The 25,405-nt window shown below is 41.3% G+C and overlaps 1 protein-coding gene across 12 annotated transcripts in view; it reads right to left on the minus strand.

Moving 5' to 3' along the window:
* USP54 (ubiquitin specific peptidase 54) overlaps positions 1-25,405 on the minus strand; it is a 102,695-nt gene that overhangs the window by 52,786 nt on the left and 24,504 nt on the right. For 6 of the 12 annotated variants that reach the window (XR_014564029.1, XR_014564030.1, XM_083738229.1 and 3 more), the window contains one exon: positions 207-1,030. Coding sequence is in view for 10 of the 12 variants with exons in the window: in XM_083738229.1 (XP_083594355.1) it covers positions 207-353 (147 nt within the window). In the remaining 2 variants the exon portion in view is untranslated. Of the gene's footprint in view, positions 1-206; positions 1,031-17,490; positions 17,666-18,157; positions 18,209-23,342; positions 23,406-25,405 lie in introns of those variants that run through there. The other 6 variants (XM_083738230.1, XM_083738225.1, XM_083738231.1 and 3 more) reach the window with 5 other exon arrangements.

Raw genomic sequence — 25,405 nt, forward strand, 5'->3', positions numbered from 1 at the left:
TACCAATCCAAGACAAGAAACAATAATTGTACCAGTGACCGGTACCTGAATTAAGAGGAAATAAATTCATAGAAGGGTTTGATAGTTTTTACGTTGTTGCTTTGCTGTTTAGATGTTCTCACAGAAGCACCATAATCAATAGCACAAAAAAATTAAGAGAAAAACTATGTATAAAAGATAGGCACACACTCTTTTAGATTTCTTACCTGTAATGCACTATTCAAGAAACAGCTGTTCTGTCCAGGCTCATTGCTGAGACCTTTACTAGGTGCTATAGATGTTGTATTACGTGGAGTGAACATTCCTTGCACAGTGCCCCGTCCCACCGAAAAATAATTCCTCTTCCAAGACATCTTTCACACTTCAGTCTTTATCATATGGAAGGTTTTATACCTGCATGTTATGTACGCAAAGTCCTTTCCTTGATTCAAAATCAGAAGTAGCTTGCATAACACCAAAACTAAATTCTGTCTCCAGATTTCTCATTTGTATTGCATCAAGGTATAGTAAACCATAATTTTCTTCAAATGCTGCTAATTTTGCTATATAAAACTACAGTCCATGTAGAGGAACACCTGTCATAACAGCTGAAAAGATGGAAGGCAAACTAAAAGAAGTCATAGTTTTTCAAGGAGCGTTGTGATTATGTGCCATCCTTTAGTATAAAAATAGTAACAATTCAGGTAACACTTTGCAAATAATAAAATTGCAAGTGTTCAAAATGGATACAAAACAAGCAAAAACAACAACTTCCCTTTCTTTTGAAATCTTCTCAGATTGATGAGCCAAATCCAACGGAGAAAAAATCCAGTAAAGAAAAACCAACCCCCTCACTGCTTCTTGTCAGTAGTTTCTTGCTGGAATACTGATTCAGGCAAACTGGCTCTTTAGAAGCTGAGCAAAGGAGAGATTCAAGAATAATGTTCTTTAATCCGAGCAGAAAAAGGTCTTCCTGAAGTTCTTTTAACGTCCTGCGTAGAACTTGAGCAGTTTCTTCTAGTGTTCCTTCTCTTGCAAATGGAATGCCTAGCTGTGCCAGAGAGAGAGAGAGAGAGAGAGAGAGAGAGAGAGAGGAGAGAGAAAAATAATCAAAGGCTTGCATCACTTAATTACTCACTTGGTTTTGTTCTCTTCTGCCAAGATTAGCATTGCCTCACCTCCTACCAGAAACTCGGGACCAGAGTCAAAACAAGGCAAAACAAAATCCCAACCAGAAACTAACCATTGCAGCTAAGAAGCATTATCACGGTCAGGTTTATAGATACTCCTAGAACAGAAAATTTGCATATTTTAAGACATTACACATAGCTTTTTACGATGAGACCATAGCAGGCATAGGCAAACTCCGGCCCTCCAGATGTTCTGAGACTACAACTCCTATCATCCCTGACCACTGGTCCTATTAGCTAGGGATGATGGGAATTGTAGTTCCAAAACATCTGGAAGGCCGGAGTTTGCCTATGGCTGGGCTATAGTATCTCTTGCTACACACATGCTCAGAGAAATCTCAAAGTAGCCAGTTATTTACCTAGATCTATCCTGGATAAATAATTACAAATGACAGTTTTCTATTCAGTATTATAGATATGGTTCCTAAATCACTGTTGAACATGGAAGAGATGGCAGACAGAAAATTCAGTTCATTATGATGAAGATTAAGATTCTTTCAAAGGTTTATTTTTTTTATTTCCCAGTGTCGCTTGTTACCTAGGTGTTTTTAATTCAGGAAGCACATTCTTCCAGATGTGCAAAAAATCAGCAAATAAAAGCGAAAAACCCATAAAGAAAATAATCTGTTTGCGGAACTAAACGATGGAGGTGGAGAGAGGAGAGAAAATTTCCTCCCTGTTAGGGAATTCCTAATTCAAGCAGGATAAACAGTCAGAACACTTGGGATATCAGCTTGCATAGGGTTATACCGCAGCAGAGAGGACAGGCTACAGACAACCTACAGCTGTTTACCACTACTGTCTCGTGTCTTAACTTACAAATGGGAGTGAGCACCTGAACTACACACTTAGAGGAGAGTTCTACTATAGAGTCTCTTGCTGTTCACATGGGTGTGCGTATGTTAAAAAGCCTTTTGCCAGTGTCTTACTTTCTGTTGATACAGGATAAAAGTGTTGGTAGAACAAAATGGTGTGTCCATTAGCTTTTCAGATGGGCACTATTGTTGAGGACCAAATGAAAAGCATTTGGAGACTGCCTTTGCTTCCCGGACCTCCATTATATACCATGTTTCTTATTAGAATATAATGAACACAGTACAGAAAAAAATGCACATGTGTGTTCCAATGCAAGCTTCAGTCATCCTAATGCGTATTTTGCTCTTTCATTTCATTATCTGAAGATCAGATTCTACAAAATATTAATTAAATCTCCACATCCCTATGAAGTAAGAAAGCATAATTCAGATTTTGCAGAAGAATTATTCCTTTAGTGCCCTAACTATTCATCTATGCTCCTTTACGGGATGCAAGTACAAAGAATAAGAACAAACCAGTCCTCCAACATTCCTAAACACTGAATAATATCCAAGACCTATTCCAATGCCAGGCCCAGTCTTTGCTCAAACTCAAAAGCCAATCCAGAAGCACTTAATGCAATGAATTCAGTGACAACTACTCATTTATATAGCCTTAAAATATAGCCACGTGATCTGTAACTATGCTAAAAGAGAGAAAAACCTGTATCAATGATGCACATAAGTAGATATTATAATTAGAAAATAAAAGAGCATGGAACGTCCATTCCATTCCCACCATTTATACTTTATTTCACAAGACTGTTTTATTGTGCACTTGAGAGACATAGAGCAAAGGGGAAAGTGTGAAGTTAAATTATTCTGTCTTTTTACTATATGAATTAATTCTATTGTGGCAAAAGAAAAAAAAATAGGATTACATTGTGGATTCCAAACTAATTATTTCAGTTTGACAGAAGCAAAACAAATTCCTTTATTGCAAAGTATCAGCAATAAGAGCAGTAGAACATGAAAGAGGTTATATCCAATGGTGACTTTGCCTTACAGGTAAATATTTATATTTACGCCAAGTCAGAGTACCTAAATTTGCAAAAATAAAAACACCCACCCCCAAATGTCTACTGCCATATCCCATTCTATTTCAGAGGGTTTTCTCAATCTTTAAGAACATCTTTTTGAAAGTGTATGTGTACAGAAATCCATTCTCACCTTCACTTATATCAAGCTACTCCACATGTAAATCAAAGTTTGGGGGGCTTTAGTGAAAAAAGGACTCTTGAATACTGTGTCAATCAGCCAACTAAAAATCTAATTAAAACAACACTGATCTAAACTGAAGCCACAAATGAGAGATGAGAGTAAACAAGTTTCTTAAATAACATCTCTCGGAAGGAAGAGGTCTATATATGGGGCATATGTGAATAATTATCCTAGTACCCTAGAGTCACTAGGCAAGTCAATTTAAAAAAAATAAAAATATGGTGCCTTAAGCATCCAAGATTTACCACTGGGACAATAATGAATTGCTAACTGCTGCCACTTACTGAATTAACAGAGCAGTAAGATTCAAAATATTTTGAGGATCAAGCTTCTGACAAGGGTACTGAGTCACCTTTCTGCCAGCTTCTCAAATCTCTTCCCACTCAGTTTCCTAGAAGTTACACACCTCTGCAGTAGCATGGCAGAGAGAGGCCAAGAAAGTATGTGGGGCAAGCTATAACGGTTTAGACTCTAGCTAGATCAGATTACTTCAACAAAAAAGGATGTTTCTTAATCAGAGCACAAAGAATATAACGTTGCAGGTCTTCTGAAAAAAACAACCAACAAACAATTGTTTCAAACTCCTAAAGTTTCAAAACTTGTCCTATCTGGTATAATAAACAAGTAGTTCCTTTCTTATGTGGTACAGAAGACCCATTGAAACAGAAATTAAAATATCTTGTTCTGTCCTATTAGCACGACACAAACAAGCTCCTGTTCAAAGCCCAGTGCAATTGAGGGATAAACCCTACGCCCTTTTTCTAAACCTGCAGTCAGGATGGGAAGCCAGGGGTTGTTTTGGGACCGGGTTGCTGAGGTGCTCCAAGCTTTCTTGGATATTTCTAACCGGGTTAGATAATTTAACAATTATTTCATAAACAACAAAGTGACCCAGTTAATATGCACCAGGTTAAGTCTATAAAACAAGGGTAGGATTTAGCCAGCCAATTATCAGATGATGCATGTAAGCATTTAATCTTTCACTGTGGAAATTAATGCTCTTTTTAAAAAACCCATCTACTATGTGCTGCTGCCTAGTGACAACATAGGAAATGGAAAAAGCTAGACAGTTTTGTTCTCCATCTCTCATAATGTGCTTCTTCGGCATTCCACTTGCTTGCAACACGATAACAGGATGCCACTTTTGCTGTTGTGGTGCATAACCAGAGTGAATTCTTTTCAATCAAGAACATGGTGCAAGAGTACCGTACTTTAAAAAGGCACGTACCAAGCAATAGCACATGGGGGGGGGGGGAATGACACTTAACAGTGCAATCCTAATTACTAACAACTCAAAAGGAAGTCCTATTAAATTCAGTGGGGCTAAAGAAACAAGTAGGAACTCACACCGAGAAACTATGTGATACTCCAAAGCAATCTAGCTCTCCTTTCATTTAAATGTTATATATGTGGGTACAAATGCCCATTTTTATGTCATGCAGTAAAGTATTCCCTATTGCTTGGAAGCCTGATATGGACTAACTCAGATGAGCATTTGTCTTAAGGCTTGTTTCTGTTAGATTTTCCCTTGCAAATATAAATGTATTTTAAAAGCCACATTTGAATTTGATAAAATCACTCTTGATTAGGGTTCATTCACACTCTATGGGAAACAATAGCGAACCCTGTCCAAAAAAAAATGATGAGAATATGGCAAGACTCAAGATCAGAGGCATGGCAGCCAAAGCAGAGCATTTTGCTGTGGAAGAAAGCAACCCTAACGGGACATCTGCTACAACAAACAATTTTCTGCTGTGGAAGAGCAATAGACAAGTGGTATTACAAGGAAGAGGAAAATTGGGGAGAGTGCTTGAAGGCAGAATTTTAGGACTATAGCCTTTGGAAAGCATATTAAGACAGAGATGAGGAACCTGTTTCCCTTTAGAGGTTGTTCGACTCTAGCTTCCATCAGTCCCTGCCAACATTGCAAATGGTATGGGATAATGGGAGTAGAATCCAAAATCGGGAAGTTACAGGCTCCCCAACCTGCATCAAGTCAAGAGGACCCCAAATGGACCCACCAGTTCATGCTTGTAAGTGCATTTTTATTATTATAACAATATACAACAGAAATACCAGTACAGACATAAAAATAATGAAAAAGAATAAAGTCTGCTCTTGTTCTTACTGCAGGGTGCATTGTGGAGATCTATCATGTCAATATCATGTCCATGGGATCTATGTCCTCAAAGATATTGACAATTCATCCCAGAAGTGTAGATGGAAAATTGGACACACTTAACTATTGTTCCAAAGTTTCATATATTTACAATGAACAGGTGTTGCATTATCCAATTTACTGGTATAAGAAATAAATGCTTGCTATGTTGCTAAAAGCAATTGGGGGGGGGGGTTGTAATAATGTGCCCACACAACTTACAATTTGAACAAATGTTTCCCAAATTCTCTCTCTTGCAATATTATAAATTAATCTAATGCCCCAGCATGACACAGCATCATGTGGAAAATGTTAATTATCTAGTAAACAAAACATGTTTTGAAAAATATTTTGTGTGTTAAGAAGCAGAACAGATGTATGTCAAACAACATAATGACATAAACAAATCTGTGCAGTTTTGTATTCTCAGGCTAGATGAAGCTACAAATGTAGCACTTCATTTTAATTTTTGTAGCCAATCAATAAAAAACATCTAGTTTCAATTAATTTAAAAAATAAGACTCAATGTGATTAAAACCTATAATATAAATTAAATTAACCATCAGTTAAATTTTAAGGTTCCATTTGTTTCCTTGCAGAAAGCTCTTAAGGAGGTCTTAATATTTAATGACATTAAGGAAAGGGCTATTCTTTCATTCAACTGGATTAAAATTCATTCTCTAAGAAATGTGTAAGAAGTCTTTTATCTATTGGGCCCTTGGGCAAGAAGCTATCAATAGACCCTTTAGCACCATCCATCCCCCTGTAGATTCAGAAGTAGGAGCAGCAGATGACTTCTAAAGGGATGGACAAGAAATTGGGAAACCCGCTAGACTTCAATGCTAAGGTTTTCCCACTTGTTCAGATCAATAATGCTAGGAAGCAGTTCAGTGGGTCAGGGCCATTTGCCACCATGTGAAAGATCCCAAGAGGAAGAGGAAGACCTGAGCCTGCTCCAGCTGGTCTCTCCCTATTGGACCCATGTACCACCAAATGCCCTGTGGTAACAATCCCAATGATTTTTTATTTGTTGCTGCTGTTAACCTATTTTAACATTACTTTTACGCTGCCCTGGAAGGATTTATATCCTGAAAGGTAGAACAGTAATAATAAATTACCAAGCATGAGGATTTCTGATAACATCCAGTCATAAAAGAAGAAGTGTGAGGGCTTTCAATTAAAAATGCACTTTGTTTTTAAGGTAACTGATATAGACAAAAGTGATTATAAAATTGGGAGCACAATTTATTAAAATAAAGCAAAAGGTTATGCAGCTAATATGGAACCCTTATTGGAAGGGGCATAAGGAACTTTATCCTCAAAACGCCTTGCAAATAAGTCACAGAGGACTAATTGATGACTGCAGGGAATCATCCGGGGCTATGAACCAGTATGAAAAGTTCTGTTGCACAGCATACTTTAGACCAGGCTTCCTCAACCTTGGCCCTCCAGATGTTTTTTTGCCTACAACTCCCATGATCCCTAGCTAGCAGGGCCAGTGGTCAGGGATGATGGGAATTGTAGTCTCAAAACATCTGCAGGGCCGAGGTTGAGGAAGCCTGCTTTAGACACAATGCAGCAACAGGATCACATTTCTATCCAGATTGCTTTAAAACTGCCAGGTTCATTCTGGGTTCTCTACCTCCTGTGCTCTAGCTATTGTTTCGCTTGCTTAATTTCTAGCAGCTGTGCAGTAAACCACAGTCCCAGAGAGAATACATGTGCCACTTGACTAGGTCAATTCAACATCTTTAAACTTCTTGAGCAAGAGAGCTTGCCAGGTCAACTGGAAACTCCAATGGGAGTTTGGAATCCTCCTGAATGCAGCAGGCCTCTGGGGGAGAGAAATTTTAGCTGGCCCGTTATCTTTGCAAAGGTTTTTTCCATTCCTAAGAGTTCCATTCCACTGTTACAATTATACATCACAAAAGGTTTGTGATTGGTGTCTTCCACTCACAAAGTGTCCCTTTTCTTGACTGCTACAGAACTCCATATTGATATATTACCAGCAACTTGCATAGGGCCAGAAACACAGTGGGACATTCCATGGTTGTCACAGTAGCCACAAGCAACCATAGTAAGGATGTTGAAATCTCATCCAGGACTAACACTCAGGGCATTTCCAACACTGGGTCCAGGACCATTTCTGTGAGCTCAATTAGAGAGTATGTTAGGCAGTCAGGAGAGCAGACGAACAGAAATACCTATTTTGTCCCAAGAACACTAGATACATACACACGATAAAGCTGCTCTGCTAAACGTCTGATGGGTGAGATGATATCCTTGTGGACCACATCTGTTCCAGCTCCCTGCCCAACCTCCATATGTTGATACTGTACATTATTTCACTAGATTACTGTTTTTCCTTCAGAGAGCTCAGTGTGTGGTTTCCCTGCCTAATTTATCCTTACAACAACCTTGTGAGGTAGGTAAGGCTGTGAGATGGTGACTGGCCCAAAGTCACGTTTTGGGCAATATAGATGAATGGGAATTTGAACCTGGGTCTCTGGGTCCTAGTTGGATACTCCGGCCACTATACAAGCCAAGTCTCAGTATCATATGACTGGTTAGCTTCTTTCTTTAGGATCTAATCCTGCAAGATGTATGTTTTATGGGAGAGAAAGGACACATCATTAACTTGAATGAATTGAATGAATCATACAGAGAGCGGGTAGATAACAAGGTACCAAGGATTCCACGGTCTAGAAGGTAGACCAAAAGCAGGGACAGATGCTATTTGGCTAGATCTTATTCTCTAATTGGTTAGCCTACCCTCCCTGAACAGCTAAATGGCTCCTAGGAGGCCACCGGGACATTGCTGCTGCTGTGAGTGTGGAAGGAAGACCGTTCCCTGCTTGCAAGGCCCATTTCCAACTGGCCTAGGGTGCAGGACCCAGACTTACTCTGAGTATGTCAAAAATGTTTTAAAAAGTTTTTCGATGTTTAAAATACTTGTTAATTTATGGTGTTTTAAATGTTGTTGTTTTTTGCGCTTTGTGGGTAGGATAGACGTTTATCAGGGCTGGGGATTAGTTTAGTTTTAGTATAAATGTAACCCTCATTATTTCAATTAGTATTGTCTTGTTGGTTTGATGTATAGCTTTACTTTGTTTAAAGGGGAGAGGTTATGAGTCATGGGGGTGCAGAGATTGTGTGAATGAACTTAGTGCTTAGCTTATATTTTTAGTTGCTATTTCGTTAATGTTTTTAATATCATTTTATAGATTCTAAATGCCGCATTGATTTGTTAATCACACGAATTGCCGTAATTGTGAGGTTTAATTTATTTTTTTAGTTGCTGTTTTGTTAATTTTAAAAAAAATTGCAACTGTTTTATTAATAATTTGTTAATTATTTTATATGATGTATGCTGTATTCACAATATGCTATTATGTTTTATTTTGTTATGGTTATTTATTGGTTGTAAGCCACTTTGAGATTCATTGGAATGAATGAATGAATCAATCAATCAATCAATCAATCAATCATGTGATATGTCCCACACCCCTAGCACAGCCAGTTGTGGCTGCAGTCCCCGTCATGCCCCCTCAGTCCTCTGGCCAGGAGCTACATCCACAAAGCCTGTTTGCTCACCCACCCAAAATGAACTGTGCCAGTTAAGGACTATGCTAAGTGAGTTTTGTAGATTTCCAACAAATCCCTTTGCCTTATAATCTATATACCGTATTTTTCGCTCTATAACACGCACCGGACCATAACACGCACATAGTTTTTAGAGGAGGAAAACAAGAAAAAAATATTCTAAACGAAACAGTGGATGTATGATTTTTGTGGTTCATGCTGTGGCCACAGACATGTGATCTGACAGTGAGTTTGGAGTAGCCCAATGCAAAAATCCTGAGGATACATGTGGTTCCATGTTTGTAACCATGTTTTTGCACCACTCCGGCCCCAGGCAACAGTGGGTGCGTGATTTTTTTGGTGCAAGATGTAGCCATGGACATGCTATGTGATCTGATGGTGAATTTGGGGTGACCCAGTGCAAAAATCCTGAGGATCCATGTGGATCTGTGCTTTGTAACCACGTTATAAGTGGGGAGGGAAGGAAAAGCACTCAAGGGACAAGGAGCACGCGTGGGGTGGGTGGAGAAGGATGCTGCTAATAATGAAGAAGAGGGGTATAAGGGGAGGAACCAACCGGACAGGACTCGTGTAAGCGGCTCCTCTCCTCTCCCGCTTTGCTCCTTTAAAGAAGCAGGCTCTCTGTCCCTCTCTCTTCCCCACTCAGCGGCTCTTCTCCTGCTTTGCTGGTTCAAAGCGAGCCACGGAGGAGGGAAGGAAGGGGAACCATGGATCCTCTGCTCACGACTGCAGCAGATCCCCCCGCCACCCGTAGGCATTCCCTCCATAACACGCACAGACATTTCCCCTTACTTTCTAGGAGGAAAAAAGTGAGTGTTACGGTGCAAAAAGTACGGTATGTGACTTGACGCACACAAAGTAGCTTGGCTCATTTTGTTGTGTTATCTGTTCTGCAGAGAAATTCTTCCCTGCTTTGTTGAAAAGTTGTAGTCTGGATTGCACAGTGATCTAGGGGAACTTGCATTCACAGCATTGCTTGTTGCACAGAACTTGTATGTACATGCAACAGGTGTACTGCTCCGATGAGCAGAGCATTTTCTGCAAGCCCTGCCCCTAGGCATGAGAAGTTTCAACCCTAAGGCCCCATCCAGGTGCCATAATGTTTTATGTCAAGAGCTGTCAACACTACTCACTTTCCCATGGGACAGTCAACTTATTTTTTTCACACCAATCTCAGTAAAAAGAGTATGTGCACACACCCCTAGAATAACCTATCAGTTTATATGAGAAGCAGGCTTATAAAAATAGGAGTGTGCTGTTAAGAGTAATTCAAAGGCTGCATCATCTTGAAATTTAGTAAATGTCTGTGGGTTGGTGTTTGTTTAATATCTTCTCTAATGCGACACTGGGAGATGTGGAAAGAATGAAACACACTATTGCAAATGGGCACTACCTGTGAAATGGTCATACAATGAGAAATAACACTCAAATTCAGGTTAATACAGGCAAAACGGACAAAGTAGGATAAAGGCAACAGAGACCACAGAACTCCTGTGAATCCCTTTGAGCAATTTTCTGCTTTGTAGAAGTTTAATCAAACATCTAACAAAAGTCAGGCAATTTTGAAGAGACAGTACAGGCTTAAAAGGCACTTTAGCTCACATAAGCAGCTGCAGGGGCATCACAAGCCCTCAACATGCTTCAGTTTTCCTGACAAGCAGGTATAAATTCTTCTCTAATTACTCCTACTTGTAAAATATTTGTTCCTCTGATGCCATGGAGAGTGCAGTGACTGACTGACTACTTCCTCCCTAGGAAAGAGATCTGAGGAAAACTTTGGGACAGCCTCAAATTACTACACTGAAACCATCTGATTCTCCTGATAGGAAATCTGTTCTAATACACAAAGAGCACTCGAATCAATCCAATGTAGATCCCCAGGAGGTTTTGGTAGATCGCTGGATCCCTTTCCTTAGCATAGGTAAAAATATGTTCCATCGCTCCGCCCTCCATTGTTCCACGGTCTGCAGAACAGAAGATGAAGCTTACTCAGCAACCCATTGATGAGTGGCTGTTCCACTTTCTCCCTTAAGGTTAGCCTGGAATTCTGTAAAATCGGGGCTTTCCCCCTCCTTCAAAAAGCTCAACAACTAAAAACCAATTTTTAATTCTGTGAGTAGATCGCAGTCGCTTGGGAGTTGGCCACCCCTGGTATAGAAGTTAAGTATTTGCTACTTGATAACCAGACAGAAGAGAATGGTATCTTTAATTTTAACAGAAGCTCAAGCTATGCCTAAGACCCGGAAATACTACAAGAACATGGAGCATTCTCACACAAGCTATCCACTTTACCTCTTCCCTGCTATGAGAAAGGAAGAAAGGAAGAAAAATAGGAGAGGGGGAGAGGTCAGAAAATGACAAATATTCTATACAAAACACCAAAACATCAAGCACCAAAACTTCTCTCTTGAAACTGCTACTTAAAACAGTTCCCTAACTGACCAACTACCCCTTATTATCTAGGGACAGTTCATAAGTTTTGAAAGTATCAGGTACATGTCTGTATTTCATGTAATGCCACAGCATGCAAAGACCTCATCCAAACCTGTCAAGGTTCTTCTGGGGAGGCCCTTCTCTTGGTCCTGCCACTCTCCCAGGCATGCTTGGTAGGGATGCAACAGAGGGCCTTCTCAGTGGCTGCTTTCAGACTTTGGCATTCCCTTCCTGGAGAAGTTTGACTGACTCCCTCCTTCTCATTTTTCTGCTGGCAGGTGAGAACTTTCTTATTTCAACAGGCTTTTGGGAAATCTGCTTTAAATGAAAGGGTGCCTAGCTGGTTTTATTGTAATTATTTGTATGATTTTAATAGATAGATAGATAGATAGATAGATAGATTTCTATTAATTTATCATCACCATCATCATCATCATCATCATCATCCCTGCTTTTAGTTGTTCTTATTTTATGAGCAAGCTGCCTAGTATCTCTGTTATGGAAAGGGCAGGATATAAATAAATATAGAATAATGAGGTTACGGTTAGCAGAAGGATGACTTCTTGAGCAATGAAACTTCTCTCTTCTACCTACAGACCTGTTCTGAGTTGAGGAAAACCCCATAAGAGATTGGAGGGGGGGGAGAGGGGAAGTTCTATTGCACAAAAGGAAGTCTTTGTGCTAATGGTTGAATACAGCCCAAAGAAAGAAAAGACCACACACTGCAGGGTCTTGTAATAGTCCCTGCCTCACCATACGATGTTCAAACTGTAGAGAAATGTGAGTATGCACCTTACACACCAGAAGGAAGAGGTAGTCTACTGGCATATATCCACTAATGCTTGCAACGTGATGTGTTTTTACTAGAGTAGATATTGAGAAAGACTGGGAAAAAGCAGCACAACTATTGACACTGCAAAGCTTTTTATAAGAAGCTAAATAAGAATGGATAAATATTTAATAGTGCAGCAGGAACTGAAGAGGCAGAAGTGTTGCTGAATACTTTCCATTTATTTATTTGTTTAGAAGATTTATGCCCCAACTCTCAATCAAATTATTCTCACAGCGGCTTACAAGCAACAGGCTGTGATAACAGGAAGAGAAAAATTCCATGCACATGAACGTACCCACACGTACACACATGAAGCCTTTTTTCCCCATGCCAGGGTGCACTTCCCTTCTGTTCTCCATCTTTGAAGAGTCCCTGTGCAAGATGACTGCTGGCCGCCCCCCCTTGTAGTACCCAAGTCACTCTGGTGTCCTGTTTCCTCTCTCCGCCCACCGGCAAAGCAACCTTAATTGCTTGCCCCCCCCTTTTCAACTTTATACAGAGGTTGCTGGTGGGCACAACCGTAAGCTTGCTGTCCATCATGCCCAACAACAAACTCTGTAAAAAGTGTTCTTAAAAGTAAAAGGGACTTATTTCCTACCACCACCCACTATGCAGCCTGGTTGACCCATTTATCCCTTCTACCTGTACCGGGGGGGGGGGGGGCAAGGACACAGAGAAATTAATCCCTTTGTCTTTTGACAGAGGTTTTTGTAATGTGCATTGGGTAGCAAAGCTCCAAATTGCACCCATTTCCCTAGAGAAATTTAATATAGTAGCCGTGACAGAAGGTTGCACACCAAGAGATCCCTTATTTTCCTTTTCTCTTACAATGGCCAAGCATACTAAGGGTAAATAATCAGTCACGCCCACCAACTTCATTCCCCTAGTGTGCCTGGGACCACAGGCACACTGGGGAAATGAAGACGGTAGGTGCAGTTGGAGCTTCACTTTGCAATACACCCACCTCTGCAAAAGAGATTTTTAAAGGTGAACAAATATATTGGTGCAGCTGCCCCTGTAATTTATTTGGCTCCCTGCTAAGCTACAGGATCCTGGCCTTGCGCCCTGTTATTTGGCTCTAAGGTAGATGCTGCTGAGGTCAACCCACAGTTGCAGCCAAGTGTTCTCTCTGGCAGGGAGAAGGGAAAGAAATCCCCTTCAGCTGCTCATTCTTGGGGTGATGGATGGACCAGGCTGGTCTTCCCGTTGCCATAATGTTCTTTCCCAGGAGGCAGGGGATGATCAAATGACTTAGCAATCATATAAATTAGCAGCCTCAAAGTACTGTGCATTAAATAAATACAAGTGGGAGCTGCAACAAAATGCTACTGTTTGGAGTGCTCCTGTTCAGGGTTCCAGTTAGCGAACCATAACACTTCCCAGGATATGGAAAGCATCCTGGATTCCTGGAAGTATCACTCTCTCCCCAAGTTTTCCATCTCTTCCCCTGAACAGGAAGTCAGCATTCCATGGCCACTGCACATGCTCAGTTCTTAATGCACTTTCCTCATTCAGGTTTTTCCCCTTCAATTTTTTTTTTTTTTTTTTTTTTTGGTATTTCTGGAAACCTACTGATACCACTCTTTTCATGGAATAAGCCTCTCTCTTTTCTGATCTTTCATATTTGTCAGAGATAAAATTCTTTGTTGACAAAGATACGTTGTGGAAAACCGTAGAGGAATAGCCAATGCTCTTGAAGAGAGGCATGAATACTGTTTCTGGTTGTATATATATATATATATATATTTAATAAATGATACTATCCTAGCCTATATTACACTGAAACATTTAAATGTTTCTTTGATTGTCCTCGACTCTGCCTGCCACACTTGCCATTCTCTCCTGCCACACCAGTGCAGCATGCCCTACCCTTTGAGAACCACTATGATTTATTCAAATCCCAGACACCTGCTAAATCTTTGTTTCCTAAACGTGGGAAAATCCACTAACATTTCACGACCTTTAGCTTTTTATGATACAAACTTCCCAATAAAGTAACAGAGCACAATGTTTTCACAGCTTGCTCTCTCTGCCAAGTCATAGCTTAGGGGGGAAAGGGATCCCATAACAGTTGTTTCAGAAACAAAATGTTCAACAGAAAAAAAGAGGCGGGGGACACACAGAAAGATCACCACAGCAAAAATTAGGTTTGTTTGTTTGTTTGTAAGTTACATCAAACACACTGTAATCTTCCTTAATAATGTACACCAATAGCACCTGATCCAACAAAACATATAACCTCAATGCTTTCAATGCTGGCAGCTAACAGTGAAGCTGTTTACAGTGAACAGAATTATACTAGCAAAAGTTATCTTCTTTATCTTGATAGAAAAAGAGAAAGTATTCAAACATATCTGAAGTCAAGCCTCCCCCCACAACCCGCCCCTAAGCAAAAAGCAAGTTTGGTTTGCTACAAATCTAAATGCTAGGGAAAGAAAGGATATTCTTGTTTCACAGTGCCTAACTTCCAAAGCCAGGAAATCTGGTATTTACCTATAAAGTTAAATAGAACAATAAAATTCAACAGGGATCGAACTTGCAACCTTATCCGCACCATGCTCTAACCAACTGAGCTATCCAGCTGATGAGTGGGTGCAATTAGAAAGTGAATATATCTGTAGGGCCACATGGTTTCACATCCTGATCTAGACCCACTTCAGTCTTGCTTCCAGCAAGCTCTGAGAAATAAAACCACCCCACTGGGTGACACATATCAGGAAAGAGACAACAACTGTGGATATCACGCTTGGTATGATTGTATTGTTCTGGACGGATTTATCTGGGTGGGAATGGAAGGCTTAACATTTTGATAATTTGGCTGAATAGTTCCAGAAGGTAAAATGGAGACACAGGTGCTTTGGACCATGACATTTACGTGGTGAGGTTCTGCAAGTTTCCTGTGCTATTCAGAAACTCCCATGCCATTCAATATTACATGAAACTGCTTGGAGAGGATGTGACCGTCTGATCTAGCTAATGAGGAAGGAAGTGTTAGGCCTTTTAAAAGCGGAGTTGGGAGGTATTTCTTAGAAACTTGACTCATGGTACCCAGAAATGAGGAGGTTGGCTATCAGGATCAAGCTTTATCAATGGAATGAAACTCCTTCTCCATATCAATTCATTTTGGCACCAGATTAAAAGTACTGTGTTTTCCTAGTCTTTAAATTTTTTCCAGATTGGTCTATGATTGACTATTACGGAATTTGCTGATCTTTTATTTAACTGTTTTTCATCACTATTTTGCATGTTTATTGCAAACCACATTGAAAACATTTTATTGGCAAGCAGGGTAGAAAAAAAGTTTTAAACCAATTAGCTAAATGATTAACTTCTGCAGTCACTACCTATGTTTCCAAACACTATCTCTACAGCTACAATGACAAGTTTTGTTTTCTAAACATCAAATAATCTAGTACTGCACCCAGTACTAGACTGATGCAGTCCTGGGAGTGCAAAATTTCACCAAGTCAAAGTCAAACTGCCCTGAAGGAAGAAGTAAGTATTATTTAGATTAATGCATTAAGATTTCTTCTTAAAACTGATTCTCTTTTAACCTCTCTATCTTAAATCAAATAATCTCCACAGATATTTAATCTTTGTATACCTCCTGAAAATACTGTATAAGTGGGGTCCAAATTCAATTTAAGATATGGTTAGGATTGTGATGTTAATTGACAAAAAGTTCAATGGTGTGGAGGACAATCTCTCTCTCCACCCCACATACTCAGTGCAGCTACACTGAGTATAGAAGGAGTTGTGGCATTTATTACTGTCAATTCAGCATTTCTTTTCTTTCAAGACCACTTGGAAGTATAGACTGTCAGTGGTTCTTTGATCACAGACCCACTGCCCTGTTAAACTTAAGAGTATTGATATTTATCTTGGACCATAGTTGGAAAATCATAGAAATAGATTATTGTTGCAGCTGTCTGGACTGCAGAACTGAATGCATGTGATTGTTACAGGACCGAACATATCATCCTGCAAAAATGGAAAGCCACAAGCTCGCCTGATGTAGATCAATGGGTGAAAGACCTCTTAAATCTTGCAGCTCAAATACTTTATATAAAAAGAGGGATGTAAGATAAATTTCAAGGTATTTGGCAGAATTTATTAGAATTTCCCCTTTACACTCCTACCTTCTGTGCCAGCAACATATTTATTTTTTCTTCATTGAAAAGGGGAGAATTAGAAAAAGAGAGATGAGAAAAACAATTGGAAGAATAAGCAAACCAGAATATGTATAAATGATAGTGGTAAATTTTTTAATATGCAGGAGCATATTCCTAACCCCACTTACCTGGGAGTAATCCCATTGAATTCAGTAGAACCTATTTCTGAGTATACATTGTTAGGACACAGAACTGAACAGCATGGGAAAATGAAGCTCAATCTTATACGTCCTGTATAACCAAATACAGTACATCGCTGGGAAGAAGTGAGCAAGATGGTCTCTTATTGCAAAAAAATAAAATAAAAAATGTTTTAAATATTTCCATAAACAATATTTTAGAAGTTTAACCAAAGGAAACCTTAAACACCATAGATCTGTCACAGCAATAGGTGCAATAACATTTCCCCTCCCAGTAATATTTAAGGCTAGTGTCTAGCAAGGGTTTTAATCCTACAGCTCTCAGCCAAGAGCAAGCAGCCGAAACATGAAGCACTGACAGTACAAGATGGAAAGGATGCTGACTGACTGTCAAACCAGGCAGTACAAGCATGGGGATGGGGGAGAGGCAATTGATTCCATCTGTCCACCTCATTCCCTGGCAGCTCTACCAGACTGAGCATTGCTGACCTGCAGAACAACTGTTGGGGAAATCCCTAGAAATTAGCAAGGGTATGGTGGCGCTGTGGGTTAAAGCCTCAGCACCTAGGACTTGCCGATCGAAAGGTCGGCGGTTCGAATCCCTGCGGCGGGGTGCGCTCCCGCTGCTCGGTCCCAGCGCCTGCCAACCTAGCAGTTCGAAAGCACCCCCGGGTGCAAGTAGATAAATAGGGACCGCTTACCAGCGGGAAGGTAAACGGCGTTTCCGTGTGCGGCTCTGGCTCGCCAGAGAAGCGATGTCACGCTGGCCACGTGACCCGGAAGTGTCTCTGGACAGCGCTGGCCCCCGGCCTCTTAAGTGAGATGGGCGCACAACCCCAGAGTCTGTCAAGACTGGCCCGTACGGGCAGGGGTACCTTTACCTTTACCTTTTATGCTGTGACACTTACTTTTTATTTACATTACGAGATGACTGAGGGTGTATGTGTGCACTTCCTTTAATCACCAAAAATCCCCAACAATGCTTTTGCAGCTCTGCAATCTATCACTATTGCCTGTGCTTCCTGGAAGGTGTTTCGAAACAGAAGGACCTGTGAGCAGCTGGTGATGCTACCTGTGGAGAGCCTGGGAATGGCAAAATATTTTTGCATTGCTTTCAAGTGCTCCAGCTGCAGAACTGCACAAGGATTGTGGTTTTTTAAAAAATTAATTAAAGGAAGCATGGACACAAGCTTAGAAACATTCATGCACACATACTCAGTTATCTTGTAATTTAAATAAAAGGTAAGTGTCCTAGTACATGTCAGTATATGTCAGTGCGGGGGCTCTGCATTGTCACCCTGCCCCCGGCGTTTCAACAGTACACCTGCTAATTTCTCCTAATTTTCACCATCTTGCCCCAGTTTTTGAGGGCAATTTCTTCCCCAACCTCTGTGAGCGGCTGAAAAAAAACTCTTGGCCAAAATATTAGCCCAGCCCTAGTTTCAGCATTATCCTTTAATTTTGCTATTTGTTCTGGGATCTATAGCTCATAAAATTATTAATAGAGGGCATTTTCATAACTAACAGCACTGAGATTTGTTCAGTTCAAACAGATCGTGAGAAGCTACCACTTACTTCATGATGAGAAGCATGGCGTGAAACAATACTGCCCAGATGTAATTATGCCTGTTTAAAGATATTATAAAAACACAAGTATAAGATCACACACTTTCCCACACACTCCCTGAGAAACATGAGCCAAAGGCCTTTTCAACTATCAGAACTTTCTGGGATTCCCAAGTAGTATGGCCTGTACATATTTAATTGCAAATGCTGGACTGAACAGAAACCACAAAGAACTATCATTAATAACAACAGAGCATAGGAAATCTTTCTCTGCTGTACTTCAGTGCAGCTGCTCCAATACAAATATGACACTTTTACTCAATTTACACTGGGAAGCTAAGTGGAATAAATTAATTGCAAAGACAGTGTCTGAAGAAGACATCTACTAGTCACTTCCACCAACAGGTAGAGAATGCACCTGCACAGGAGTTTACTACTCTGAACAGTTTGAATTTACTAGCATACCTGGCATTTTGCTATGAAAAATTCATATAACACTAAAGCCCGGAATAGGCATGGACATTGAAACTATTAACCTACAGTTGAGGAGCACCAACTCAAACTGCATGACCCACAAATCCAAGTTCCGCGGCATCATTTAGCTCCAAGGGTTCAGTGCACTGAGGTGGAATATATGCAATGGCTTTGCAAGATAGCACACTGGAAAAGATGTGAGCAAAGGTGACGGCAAAATCCTACCACCACACAGACAGAACTACAATTTGGTCCATGAGCTAATATGCTGCCACAGGCATCTCTTCTTGAAAACCCATGGTATCTTTTGAAATATAAATGCTGCATCAACCCTCAAATATGCAGCAACACCCTACTTTCTCACATATGCAGTACTTCATTCCTCGTGTATATGTGCGCGCGCACACATGCGTACGTACACACACACACTAGCACAAGCACCTTGCCATACATGCTCTTCCAAGTGTCCCCTTTTCAAGACCCATGGACAGACTCCCCATCTTTGGGGTATGGGGCCAGAGATTCAGAAGAAGTATCAAAGTAAGAGAGGGATTTGCCCCTGGAATAAGTCAAACTTTACTGTCCAGAAAGCTGTAGCACAGGAGCGGACTGTTTCATCACCATCACTCCAGCCTGAGAAAGTTACACTGACATCCTCAAATTCTGAGGACTCCAGAAAACTACAGTCACTTCTGTGCCATCAGTCAGTGGTTACTCCTTCCTCCTGGGCTATGTCCAGAAAGTGGTGTTGGGGCGTGAGTGTTAAGACCCCTGGCGTTCACATGTAGAGTGCCTCAGGGCTTCATCCACTCCCCCATGCTTTTTAACATCTATATAAAATGGCTGGGGGTTTGGGCTGAGTGTCCACTAGTATGCAGATAATAATAGCCAGCTCTACCCTCTCACTGGCGGGAGGTGGGTGGCACTGTGGGTTAAACCACAGAGCCTAGGACTTGCTGATCAGAAGGTCGGTGGTTCAAATTCCTGCGATGGGGTGAGCTCCCGTTGCCTGGTCCCTGCTCCTGCCAACCTAGCAGTTTGAAAGCATGTCAAAGTGCAAGTAGATAAATAGGTACCGCTCTGGCGGGAACGTAAACGGCGTTGCCGTGCGCTGCTCTGGTTCACCAGAAGCGGCTTAATCATGGTGGCCACATGATCCGGAATCTGTACGCCGGCTCCCCCGGCCAATAAAGTAAGATGAGCGCTGCAACCCCAGAGTCAGCCACGACTGGACTTAATGGTCAGGGGTCCCTTTACCTTTAACCTCTCACTTAAATCAGAACCACTGAAGGCAGTGAATGTCCTGTGTGAGTGGCTGGAGGAAATGGCAGTCCACGGATTGAGGCTGAATCCCAACAAGACAGAAGTACTATTTCTGGGGAACAGGGGATGGGCAGGTGTGGGAGACTTGCTGGTCCTGAATGGGGTAACTGTGCCCCTAAAGGACCAGCAGTGCAGCCTTGGGGTCATTTTGGATTCACAGCTGTCCATAAAGGCGCAGGTCAACTCTGTGTCCTGGGCGACTGTTTAGCAACTCCTTCTGGTATGCTAGGTGAGACCCTGCCTGTCTACCCACTGTCTTGCCAGAGTGGTACATGCTCTGGTTATCTCCCGCTTAGACTACTGCATTGCCCCCTACAGGGAGGTACCTTTGAAGGTGACTCAGAAACTACAATTAATTCAGAATGCGGCTGCTAGACCAGTGTCTAGGAATGGTCGCCAGGGCCATATAACAATGGTCCTAAAATATCTACATTGGCTCCCAGTACGTTTCTAAGCACAATTCCAAGTGTTGGTGGTGACCTTTAATGCCCTAAATGGCTTCGGCCCTGCATGCCTGAAGGAGTGTCTCCACCCCCCATTGTTCAGCCCGGAAACTGAGGTCCAGGTAGTTCCCTCATGATGAAAACTCAGGTTACAGAGAACCAGGCAGAGGGCCTTCTTGGTAGTGATGCCCATGGTATGGAACACCCTCCCGGCAGATGTCAAAGAGATAAATAATTATACGACCTTCTGTAGACATCTTAAGGCAGCCCTGTATCAGAAAGCTTTTAATGTGTGATGTTCTGTTGTGTTTTTGTGTATTCTGTTGGAAACTGCCCAGAGTGGCTGGAGCAACTTAGTCAGAAGGGCAGAGTACAAACAACAACAACAATTACTACTACTACCGAAGCAGACTAAGACCCTTTAACTGCTGGCTCAGTCTGGGCTTGCTTGCTGCTGAAGCAACATTTGGCTCTCCAGCCTGAGTGCTACTTGTTTTGCTTGCCTTGCCTTAGCAGAATTTGATCTCTGCTTTGCTAGACTTTGTCTTACTGGAGGGATGGGAAATCTCAGGCCCAGGGACCAAATGCAGCTCTTGGTGCCTCTCTGTCTGGTTCTTAGAATTCTCCCCAAGCACATCCTCTCACCATCCCTGTTGAGTACTTTGCCTGCCTAGAGCATGTCGTTGATAATGCTCATTGCTTGCCTGGATGGAGAAGAGTGTGGGTAAGTACAGTAAGCCTACTATACAAATGTAACATTCATATTCACCGTTCTGTTCATTTTTACTTATGGCTCTACCCACCACTAGCATGTGGTCTCCAGGTTGAAAAAGTTCCCTACCCCAACCTCCTTGGAACCTGGATTCCACTTTGCTGGTCTTTGCTTTAGTAGAAGCTGAATCTTCCCTTGCTAGACCAGAACCTGGATATCCTTGACTTTGCCTTGGTTTCCTTGCTTGAACACAAATTTGTGCCTAACATCAACCCACAAACACCACCTTGAGCTATAACCTTATCTGGCTGAGACCACTACCTGGAACAGAACAGCCCTTTACCTTCAGCATGAAACAAAGTGGTAGAGCAGCATTTGCAGATCTGTAAAATCCCACAGCAGGGTCCCCACCTCCACAGCTCTAAGTGGCACAAGTGGTACACCTAGGGATCTACAAGAGGTGGATTCCTAGCGCTTGACTAAACTTGCAGCTCTAACAGTTACTATGTAATTATTAAAGCTTTTAAGAACACAGCTAATGAACTCCCTTTCTAATAAACGGTGTACATTTTCAGAACATGTTTTATGTTGGGCAAGTCCATTTGCCTCTAGTAGTTCTGAATACATGGCTCCCCTCCATTCATGAATCCAACTTCCAAATGTACATCTTCAACCTATAATAAATAGACACCTAATCAGTAAGGGATGGTTAGCTCTGTAGAAATGGGCCTACCCAAAGATCAGGTACTTTCTTCTCCTGTGACCCTATGAAGCTAATGGAATAATCTCAGGCAGTAAGACAGCCACAACAGGGCATGTGTGTGCCCTAGAACCTACTGAAAGCCATGTGCTGATAAGCATCCAAGGAGACGATGGGAGAAAAAAACTGAGGCAGCACCAACTCATAAGTGCAGCATTCTTGTCAGGGACTTGGAGCATTCACATCAGAACACTGAGAGTCAGGTTCCTGTTCCCTTAACATGCTGTGATAGCAGGAGAGTTCATCGGAATAGGAGCTTGCAGGCCTTTCAAGTCATCAGATGGAAACCTCAAGCAGAATTCTTTTGGCAAAGGAGTCATGTGAACAGGATGAACCAATTACCTTCCTTGTATATAAACTCTGGGCCTCTTCACACTGAAACTCAGCTCACCTAGGGGTGTCATTCCACACTGCCTGTTTCTATCTATATGCCAGTACCCCACTGCCTATAGCAACTTTCTCCACCAAACCATAATTCTACTTTCAACTTCACAAGACACAACTATGTCCAGTGCTTCATACCTGGTAGATACTATAAACACTAAAGATGCAAGTAGTGTACACAAAGAACCTTTTCTGAAATAGCCAGTAAGTTCTGCTAGTCTTTCAATCCAATTACAGATTCCCTTCCCTTAAAATACTGCTTTCATAAAAAGTAAACATTTCACTTCCTCCTGAAATTTACACGTGTCAGAGCAAACAACAATCCACTACAGCCACATGCTGTAACTGCAGTCTTTCTAGGTTCTGTGCTAACTTAATTTAGGTCTACTATTACAGTTCAGTACCTACCATACCTATCCACTAGCACTAACTGCTTCTCCTTGTGTATGTGGGTACCTAAGGAGTGTAGAGGCCTGGTTATTTCTGAAAGAGAATACTGAGAAGAATGGCTAATAAGTCACCATGAAGCCACTATTTAGAGACCCTCTGTTCACCTAGATAATGTGGTGCAATGCCAGAACTATTTCAGCACAGTCCAACAATCACATCACAGACCATGAAGCAGGCTGACAGCTGATATCAAAGACAAGAAAGCAGCTAACTTTTGTTGTTCTTGCCCATCTTGCATGTGTTAATTACATTTGCAAGCCAAAAATTAAAAGCCAAGGTACAAGCAAGCAGTGCCTGGGGACCAAGGACATTTCTCATCAATACAGGACTACATTTTACCACAAGTGAGTGCTACAGCACTGCCTCTTCGTATGAAGAAGGCAGTATGAAAAGGCAGATAAAATTACTCAATAAGCCACACAGCATGCTTTTTTCCCTAGGAAGAAAGCATATGACACTTACTGTCATTAGGAAGAAACCTAAGAAATGTTACCTCTAAACATGGGGCACTAATAATTTTTAAAAAACACCTTTTCAAACCAGTGTCTTTCCAGTCCTCAGTTAAGAGGCATGCTCTTTGTATCACCTTCACACAGCAATTAATTCCTGAAGACTGCAGATGACTTCAGCAATATTTTTAATACTTACAAACTGCCTGTGCTCTATCCATTTCTTACTCCTCCCAGCTGGAGATCTGCAATTAGGAAATCATTCCCTCCTCTGCATCCGTCTCTCTCAAGCAGGTCTACTTAGAAAGATGACATCATCTCTACAGACATGCACCTGATTCTCAGGAAACTGCCCCTCCTCCAACAAGCAGGTCATTTTTTTTTTAAAGTGACAGCCAGAGACCGCCCTTGCCAGTGTGTTCTCGGCACTGCAGAACATACTCCCGTAATCATTCAATTTCTGCATTTTTCCTGCTCTGCTCTGTTCAGCCTGGATGTAAATTGCTCCTTTGGCGGGGGGGGGGGGGACCCACAGCAAAGAAATGTCATTTTTTGCTGAAATGCAGGTGACAATTCACAATTCCTCTATAACAAGCAATAAACCAAAGACAATGCAGTTTAGTCCCATAATTCTGCCCCAAATGCGTAAAGGTAGATGAGAGAAATCTCTCTTTCATATTAAAGACTAAGATTTCAAAAACATTTTAGCTCTGAATATTTTACCTCCATTTCCTCCTCTAGTCACTACAAAAATGTCCCTTTTCCTAATCCTACTATCTCTACTGCAATATATAATATAAATATGATCTATGGTCACAATTCAGCAAACAAATAATACAAACACACCCAGGATTTTTTCTTCCTGTCTGCTGTGAATTGACTGACTAGCACTCAGTTTTTTGCTTTCCACAGGCAACAAAGGATGAATAAGTGTAAGCTTGCCAGGCCAGATTTTAACACCATTCCAACCCCTCCTCTTTCTTCTTTAAATTGTGTGTACACAACTGACCTGGATAGAGAAGAGGTGGAGGAACACAGTGGTGGCAATTGGCTTGCAAGGGGAGACATAGATGCAGAGTAGTGTGGTACAGTAGCAGCAACATATCCACATTACACTTCATGTTAGGCTATCTTTTCCTAGTATATGAGGCTCAAGGCTGTGTTGTGGTCAAACCAGCAACCTTAGCCCTGCCCACCTGCTTAGGTGAATAGAACACGAGAAAGATTGATTGTTGGATTGTGTGTGTGCATGAGTTTATGAGTAAGAAGAATCTGTTTGCTCACTTCCTAAAGCAGTCTTCTCTAAGCTGGGCTGGATCTAGACATGTCAAAGAAGCAATTCGGTTAAACACATACAGGGATATCCGGTATGGAAAGACAGGACTCCACAGTGCCATCTAGTGTCACAGTGTTATAGCACCTATACAACACTTTTTCTTTACCAATCTAGCCAAGTCCCTAGTGCCCTCCAGATATTGTTCCATTTCAGCTCACATCTGCCACAGCCAGCAGTGGTTAGGGATGATATATTCTTTATTAGATTTATATACCACCCTTCATCAAAAGGTCTCAGGGCATCTCATAAGATAAAAACACGAGATAAAAGCACAAATAAATAGCTGAAACAGAAACAACAATACAATAACCCCCCTCCTACAAATACATTGAAAAAGCTGTAGAATATTAATCAGCCAAAGGTCTGGTTGAAGAGGAATATTTCTGCCTGGTGCCTAAACATATATAAGGCACCAGATGAACCTTCCTGGGGAGAAAATTCCACAGACTGGGAGCCACTGCAGCAAAGGCCCATTCTCATGTTGCCACTCTCTGGACCTCACATGGAGGAGGCACACAAAGAAAGGCCTCAGATTATGAACACAGTCTAGGTTGGTTTATATGCAGAGAGGCCATTCTTGAGGTATTGCAGTGATGTAGTCCAACATCTGGAAATCAACATGTCAGTGAAGCCTGTTTTAGAATAATCTACTATAAACGAGTTTTGAGTTACCTCCATCAATACACTCATTGGTCTAAGGCTGGGTTCTTGTAATTGAGTTAGGAATTTTTAATCCCTATTTTAAAGAAGGAATCTGAAAAAAGTGACTATATTGTATAAAGACATTCCTTCGACATGCTTGGTACATCCCTAATTTCGACCCCATGCCTAAAGATGCTCTGTATTCTGTAACTTTTGAAATTATGTTCCACCATAAATGCCTAAGAGTGTTGTTCTTGCACAGCACATGCTTATTCAGCATATGC

Source organism: Podarcis gaigeae (genome assembly GCF_964106915.1).
Source record: "Podarcis gaigeae genome assembly, chromosome: 5".
Lineage (NCBI taxonomy): Eukaryota > Metazoa > Chordata > Lepidosauria > Squamata > Lacertidae > Podarcis > Podarcis gaigeae.